The sequence below is a fragment of the Cicer arietinum genome, chromosome 6, assembly GCF_000331145.2.
Source record: "Cicer arietinum cultivar CDC Frontier isolate Library 1 chromosome 6, Cicar.CDCFrontier_v2.0, whole genome shotgun sequence".
NCBI lineage: Eukaryota > Viridiplantae > Streptophyta > Magnoliopsida > Fabales > Fabaceae > Cicer > Cicer arietinum.
The window spans coordinates 9,255,069-9,262,737 of record NC_021165.2 but is presented as its reverse complement, the minus strand read 5'-3'; the positions used below and the strand labels follow the sequence as shown (position 1 = coordinate 9,262,737).

Below are 7,669 nucleotides of genomic sequence, written 5' to 3'. Positions count from 1 at the left end.
TCCCTACACAATAATATCTAGAAAATAAGAAAATTGTATGTTATGTAATGTAATGCAATGAATAAATTAATCCCTTTAAACATATGATTGCATAATTTCAGTATTACCAGCAGGAAGCTGCCAAACTGCGGGTGCAAATCAGTAATTTGCAGAATCACAACAGGCAAGTTGAATTAGTCTCTCATAGTTTCATGTATTATAATTAATAAGGACAATTAATAAAAGCTTCACTATGAAAGAAAAATTCATCATATAAAAATTAAAAATCATACATGCGATATCAATTGTCAAGCATTTTAATTTCTAATTTGTGATTAAAATACTTTAATAATTAATGCAGGCAAATGATGGGTGAAGCTTTGAGCAATATGAGTGGCAAGGATCTCAGAAACCTTGAGACTAAATTGGAAAAAGGAATTAGCAGAATTCGTTCTAAGAAGGTACATTTTATAATTAATGATAATATTTTTTCTGTAAATTTTAAAAACTAATTTATTCCTTCTTATTTTGTTTGTGCTACTTCCCAAATACCTACATCAGAATGAAATGCTGTTTGCAGAAATTGAGTATATGCAGAAGAAGGTAAATATTTTTCCTTGTATTCATATAAATTTTTGAACTCATTTTTCCTTTGTCTTTGTTAGCATTAATTGGTTACTCATTTCTTTAAAAAGTTGAAAAATTATAAAATATTCACAACACTTTATCTATTGATTATGTACTACAACTCATGAATTAATTTACATGCAGAACCAAATTTGTTGCGAAAAAAATTTGTGAAATTATTGTTTGAAAAAAAATATTTGAGGGACTAAAACTAAAATTATAGGGAACAAAAACTTATTTAACTTTAAATTAATTAAACTATTTAATTTATGTATAGAAAGTTTTACATTCAAAATGATATGTTTTCACATAATTTAATGAGTATCAAAAGTTAGTGTTTTTAACTCATCAAATGATGTGGCAACACAAATTATTCAAGATATTATTTGATGAGTTTTATACACGAGTTGTGTATATAAATTTAACTTTTTCAAGATATTATTTGATGAGTTTATTGAATATGTATTATTATTGTAAATAATTTTACACTAACAACCAACACAAATTATTGATTGAACAGTTATTTTATAACAATATTTACAATTAGGTAATGAGATGATAATACTAACGACCTTTATTAATTGTCTATATAAAAATGTGTTCGTGTAAAAATGTTCCTTTATTAATTGTCTATATAAAAATGATGTAATAATTTTTAAAGTATGAATATGATAACTAAAATGTACATATATATTACATACAGGAGATAGAATTGCATAATAGCAACCAGGTTCTTAGAGCAAAGGTTTGTTGCTGTCTCTCTGACCTATATATATATATATATATAATGTTTGATGTCATCATATCAATTACTACTTATGGCTTATGGATATATATGTAGATATCAGAAAGTGAGAGGAGCCAGCATAATGTTAATGTGTTGTCTGGAGGCACAAACTTTGAATGTATGCAAACGCCACAGCAGTTTGACCCTCGCAACTACTTCCAAGTGACTGGATTACAACCCAATAATAATCAGTATGCCAGGCAAGACCACATTTCTCTTCAATTTGTGTAAGCTAATCAATCAACCCCTTAGCTATCCTTCACATTCATTTTATCATACAATAATTAGAGCGGTTTTTTTTAAAATACGTCAGTCTAAATCGTCCAACACACTTTAAGGCTACTCGCATGACATAAAAAAAATATATAGTAAGTAAAATTTCATTTTAAAAAAAATTATGTAAAATATTTACGCACAATTAGAAATAAAGTATGTAAAATGTTAAAAACTTTTATATTTTGTTTAAAAGAATATTGAAAGTATTTAAAAAAAATTAGAATATATTAAAATTTAAATAATTTTATTTTATAAAATATAACACTTAATATTATAAAATATAAATAAAAAATGTAGAAAAATTAAATGGCGAGCTAATCTCAAAATCTGTAATCTGTTTAGGGTCCGACTTGAGTACTATTAATAATAATAATTTTTTTACTATTACTTAATTTTATAGTGCTCATATGTTCATAGCAAAAGCAGCTATAGAATGAAGCCAATGGTTTTATGCATAGACAGACATATAGAAATGTCGTAAGTCACCTCTTCAATAGTTTCATATTAATTTGATATTTTATTAAATAATTTTATTTTAGCCTATAGTATTTAACTATAAACATATATAAATGTGAGTTTTTTTTTTCAATACTCTCATTTTGAAAAAAAAAACACTAAAACACCCTCATTTAAAAATTAAACACCAAAATATTTTTTTTTTTCACCTACAAGTAGCCATTTAGAATGGCAACTTCCTTAAGCAAGCCCAAGTTCCAAATGGCGACTTTCCACTTAGATTTAAAAAAAAATCAGTTTTTTTTATTTAATTTTTAATGGAATTATATATATAATTAATTAATATAATTCATAAAAATACATAAAAAATAAATAAATAGAAATTTTAAATTACGAAAAAAATTTAGTAAACCCAAGTTCCAAATGGGCATTTATCAAAGGTTTTTTTTTTTAAAAAAAAAACTATTTCAATTTTTATTGAAATAACAAAATTAATATATATATATATATATAATTAATATAATTCATAAAAATAGATAAATAGAAATTTTAAATTACGATAAAAATTTGAATGATATATATATGCCGTTATTTATCGTAATTTAAAATTTTTATTTATCTATTTTATAAATTATATATATATATATATATATATATATATATATATATTACTTTTGTTATTTCAATAAAAAATGAATTAAATTTTTTTTAAAAAAAAGCTTTTGAAAAATACCCATTTAAAACTTGGGTTTACTAAAAACATTTTTTAATTTAAAATTTCTATTTATTTATTTTTATATTAATTAATTATATATATAATATTTATGTTATCTATTAAAAATTAAAAAAAATTGATTTTTTTTTTTAAAAAAATCAAGTGAAAAGTAGCCATTTGGAACTTGGGCTTCCTTAAAGAAGTGCCATTTGGAATGACGACTTGTAGGTAAAAAAAAAAAAAAACATTTTGGTGTTTAATTTTCAAATGGGGGTATTTTAGTGTTTCTTTTTTTAAACGAGGGTATTGAAAAAAAAAACCTATAAATGTTGCTTATTCAAAATATTGTATGCATGATCCTTAAATGAATATCACATGCTTTAGCCGTTGAATTTGTTAAATACATTGCCATTAAGGGAATCATCAATTTTCTATGCACACTTGATTCACTGTATAGTCACTCAGAATATACAAACATGAAATCTAATTACTACTCTTTCATTTTGTACTTCTGTGCAGTTGATGTATTCGAGCTTAATTGAGAGAAGAACATGGGCTTAGATTCTCTGTCATTTATATTTTCAAAATCTTATGATAGCAGCATATGCCTAAAGAAAAATATAAGCAGAACTATGTGGAGGGGATTTATTTAAGTACTTCCCTTCATTATGTAGTGGCTTTGTAGAATTTCATTATAAGCTTGCCCATGTATCTAATGTGAAAGCTTATATTTTCTGTTTAGCATTTGTACTAAGATATTAAGTATGGATATTACCATACTTATGAACTTATAATGAAAAAATGGGACGTCTTCATTTACATTTGCTATACCCGGTAAAGAATATTAATAGTTTGAAAATATGTTAATAAATGGACAATCCTCAGCTAACAAGTTTTTGTAGGGGTTGAGTTAGGCACACCTAAAATTCTCTTATGGTATTAGAATCTATCCTAAAACTTATCAAGTCACTCAGGTTATTTTCAAAATGTCTAGTGACTTCTCATTGCGTGTAATAAAAGGATCAGATCCATCACGATTCATTCATAAACAAAGTCCAACATATATAATTCATTATATAATTAGTGCTTAAAAACACCTGTTAATCAAAGAGAAGTAAACTTAATTTATTGCAATCTCAGTTTGAATAGATGAGTAAGTACAAATGGAGAAGAGAGATCCATGCATGATGTTGTTTACAACTTAACTAGTTGACTGATATCCATGGGGTATGTATAGGTGGGAATGGGAGAGCTATAAGCACATCTTGCAGTGAATAAATTAACTTTCTCAGTTGGATGAAATGCATCAAAAAATGGATGCAAGTGTCTTCCTATGCATGATTCCTCATTAGGGAAACATAGCCCGTTCTCCTTATCTTTGCAACATTTCAGACTATCTGAAATTCACATAGATTATGGATTAAATTATTGGTTGATCATGATTATGGTGATAGTAATTGTGATTAAAAATGTTCAAATATATATATATACCTGGTAGCTTGAAATTACTATATTTCATGAAAGCACTGTTAACGTAGATAAATTTGGCGCCAACTAATTCTTTATTATAACGATCAACGAGGGCTTTAAGTTCTTCATTAAAAAGTTGTGCTGCTTGACTCTCCTCTTGAACACACATTGAATCATTTTTCCCATGTGTAGAAATTTCATATGGAATGCAACCTATAAGGTTCAATCCAATTAAAGAAAACTTTCTTGCTCCAAGCTCATACAAATCCTGCAAACACACCAAAATTAGATACCATATATACTATAAAGTATATATTAATTGCTGCATAAATATTGTGTTTGTTAAGCAAGAACCTAAAAGTAATAATAGTGTCACTGTGCATATATCAAAGTCCCACTTCAGATACTTCTTGGACTAAAGTTTCAATCTTTTGGGCCATAAACCCCAACCTTTGGCAACTAAAGACTACTCCACAATACTTCACTAATGGGGTTTATACTGAGAGTTCTACTTTTTGCACCCCCACGTTTGAAAAAAATCACAAATAACTTTGAGATGCAAAAAGAAGTTTTCCAATACTAATCCAGCATCATAGCCCAATATGATCTAACAACCTGGATCAATCCCTAAAAAACTAAAAAAAAAAATTCGACCTTCACTCGACAAAAAAGAAAAAGAAGTGCATGTACCCAAATGCTCTTGCTTTATTTGAGTAAAAAGGCCAGTAACAAAAAAAGGTGTTTAAATCTCCAACATCAACTGCGTAGTGTAACATCAATAAGACTATTGTCTCTTGGATCTAGAGATATAAGTCCGCCAAAATTTGGTACGTCAATTCACATTTTGTATTTAACTAAAAGTATTTAATTTTATGGTGAGATAGACAAAATTACATAATTTTACAAAAATTACGTAATATAGTTTTTGTAAAATTACGATAATTCATCGTGATTTTGTCAATCACACCGCAAAATCAAATATGCATAAAATATTAGTCACACTTCATACTTCATCTACAAAGTGCATATATAACCAAATTAAGTTATTGAACTCAAATGATTAATGAATTTCACTTAAGGACGGCTCGTTTGCAATAATTCGAGTTCGAATCTTGACTAGAATAATTTTTTTATAAAAAAATAATAAATAAAGTGCATATAAGCAATGTGGGGGTAAAATTGAAATGGTTTTGAAGTTTCGGAACACAGAATCTAAACTTTGACCACTAAAGCTCGGTATGCAACACTCTTTTGATTGAGTTGTTCTAAAATAGAAGAGATAAATACCTTTACATAAGTTGAGTATTCTATGGCAAGAGCAATAGCATATTGTTCAGTAGTGTAATTACTATTAGATGGATAATGCTCTGGCAGAAAATAGTTGTTAAGGTAATCATTGTTGCCTATATTCACATAATATAAACACTTATTAAGATGTTGTTGCACTTTGTCAGTTCCAAGTTTCGTAGTGAGTTGGGAAACAATGTCCCTGTGATGTTGTACTTGCAATCCAAAGCTGATGTCTTCACCCTACACAACATTGACAAAGTAATTATTAATAAATGTGTGATAATTTTAAGTGACAAATAACAAATCAGTCACACACACAAATAAAAATGCAAAAAAAGACACAACACAAAGTCCATTTCAACATAATATTATTTCTTTGATAAAAGGAAAAAAATAGAAAAAACAATGTCCCTTATAATTATAAAAAAAAATACCATGTGTGTTCCCGTCTCGTTGCGAATTCCAGCTGCCCCTGATGCATAATTAACACCTAGAGCTATGTCTGTACCATTTGTATTTGCATAGGGTGGGATAAAATGGTCAAATCCCAAAAGTTGAGCTGCAACAATAAAATGATATAGATATTATATGAGGCACAAACACAATTCAAAACCATTTTCCAATCTTGTAACAAAATTTGAATCTACAATTGCCAATTTGTTAATATTGTGATGAGAAAGTATTACTGATTATGTCAACTGAAGTGCGACCATTGGTAAATCTTCCCGTAGGGCCGGCAGGAAAATCAACCCCATAAGGCATGAAATTAGCTTTGGCTTCGGTATTTAGGTTGTTGTTGTTTCCACTATCTGATAAAGAATCTCCAAAAATGAAAAGACAAGGTACCTGTGGCACACCAACAACACAATATGTTGCACTAAACAAGAAAAATAACACTACTAACCATAACTTTGTCTCACGATCCATAATACCAAAAGTAAAAATGTTGTTATGATCCAAAAAATGTAACTCAATATATATAGATTGAGGAAAGAGGAGAAAAAAGAACGATGACTTAATTAGTAAATTTGTGGTTGAAACAAGTTATCTTAATAACACCCGAGTTCAACTACTTGTCGTGAATATAGCTACCATAAAATTCTCAAAGTTTTCAAAAACTGACGAAGGGTACATGTTTAAAGGCAACTTCCTTTCCGTTGAAATGTCCTAATTATACTGGATATCACAAATCCAACAAATAGTCAATTGTTAAGACTCCTACGATTAAGCAATTGAGCACACATGAACGTTCCTTATCATCATGCACAAATTATTCACAATCTAGACAAGGTAATGTTTTCGTTTATCCCATATAAGGAGGGTGCTCGCACACGGCCATTAAATTTTATATGATTATTTAAAAAATTCTTTTCATTTTTATCAATCCACGGTCAATTAAAAGTGAAATATTTTGTGCTCAATAGACAAATGTTGTTACGGTGGAATTTATATGAAAGGTAAATTTGAAAGAGAAGTTTTTTTTATATCAAACCTTAGTATTCTTTTATATATAACTATGAAAGAAAAAAAAAATAGTTAATTAAATAAATAAAGATAAAATTGTAAAAATAATAATTTAAATAAAGAATAAAATTAAAATTACCGGTCTTGTGTTCAAGCACATTGTAAATAATACACAAACTTCAATGGCGTATTTTTATTTATCTGTTTTCACGTACGAGATGCAATTTAAAAAGTTATAGGGAGTATGCAAATATAATTCACATACACATATTTAAATATTTGTAGACACTATGTGAACTCAATTCACGTCAGTTTAGCAGTATCTTACGTGATATGAGTTTAAGAAGTTTGCATGAATTTAGTTGACATAATTTAAAGAAGGAGATAAATAAAAGATGGGGATATTGAGTATTTCAATTTTATGAAAAGTTTACGAGTGTGGATAGCAAATTGTTGCAGAAAGTATACCCAGATGGATTAAATAAGACACAATATCATAAACTTAAAAAATCAATTTCTTTCATCAGCCACACCCGCTGCAAACCAACCCACTTAATCCATATTCTAATTTAACATAAAATTTAGTATAAATAAAAACTATGAAA

The 7,669-nt window shown here is 27.7% G+C and overlaps 2 protein-coding genes across 4 annotated transcripts in view; one reads left to right on the top strand and one right to left on the bottom strand.

Moving 5' to 3' along the window:
• The window catches only part of LOC101512426 (floral homeotic protein AGAMOUS-like), an 8,073-nt gene extending 4,414 nt beyond the window's left edge, over nucleotides 1-3,659 (top strand). Inside the window, exons 4-10 of one of the 3 annotated variants that reach the window (XM_012716833.3) lie at nucleotides 102-163; nucleotides 341-440; nucleotides 541-582; nucleotides 1,310-1,351; nucleotides 1,448-1,620; nucleotides 2,070-2,146; nucleotides 3,360-3,659. In XM_012716833.3, the coding sequence (XP_012572287.1) occupies nucleotides 102-163; nucleotides 341-440; nucleotides 541-582; nucleotides 1,310-1,351; nucleotides 1,448-1,620; nucleotides 2,070-2,106 (456 nt within the window). In that variant the 3' untranslated portion in view covers nucleotides 2,107-2,146; nucleotides 3,360-3,659. The remainder of the gene's footprint in view (nucleotides 1-101; nucleotides 164-340; nucleotides 441-540; nucleotides 583-1,309; nucleotides 1,352-1,447; nucleotides 1,621-2,069; nucleotides 2,147-3,359) is intronic. The other 2 variants (XM_004504202.4, XM_004504199.4) reach the window with 2 other exon arrangements.
• A 285-nt stretch (nucleotides 3,660-3,944) lies between these two features.
• On the bottom strand, nucleotides 3,945-6,575 carry LOC101512094 (GDSL esterase/lipase At4g18970-like). Its single transcript, XM_004504197.4, has 5 exons — nucleotides 6,287-6,575; nucleotides 6,035-6,159; nucleotides 5,598-5,840; nucleotides 4,332-4,578; nucleotides 3,945-4,237 (listed from the first exon to the last, which is right to left on the bottom strand). Exons 1-5 carry the CDS (start codon nucleotides 6,525-6,527, stop codon nucleotides 4,035-4,037), a joined length of 1,059 nt encoding a protein of 352 aa, XP_004504254.1. The 5' UTR covers nucleotides 6,528-6,575; the 3' UTR covers nucleotides 3,945-4,034.
• Between the last annotated feature and the right edge of the window lie 1,094 nt (nucleotides 6,576-7,669).

What these genes read in the sequence shown, in the direction of transcription:
- LOC101512094 (XM_004504197.4), bottom strand. Translation starts at nt 6,527, where the DNA reads ATGGATCGTGAGACAAAGTTATGGTTAGTAGTGTTATTTTTCTTGTTT. An exon ending in ACGAGACGGGAACACACATG is followed by an intron (nt 5,841 to 6,034) that starts GTATTTTTTTTT and finishes AATGTTGTGTAG; the next exon opens with GGTGAAGACATCAGCTTTGG. An exon ending in AATACTCAACTTATGTAAAG is followed by an intron (nt 4,579 to 5,597) that starts GTATTTATCTCT and finishes GTGTGTTTGCAG; the next exon opens with GATTTGTATGAGCTTGGAGC.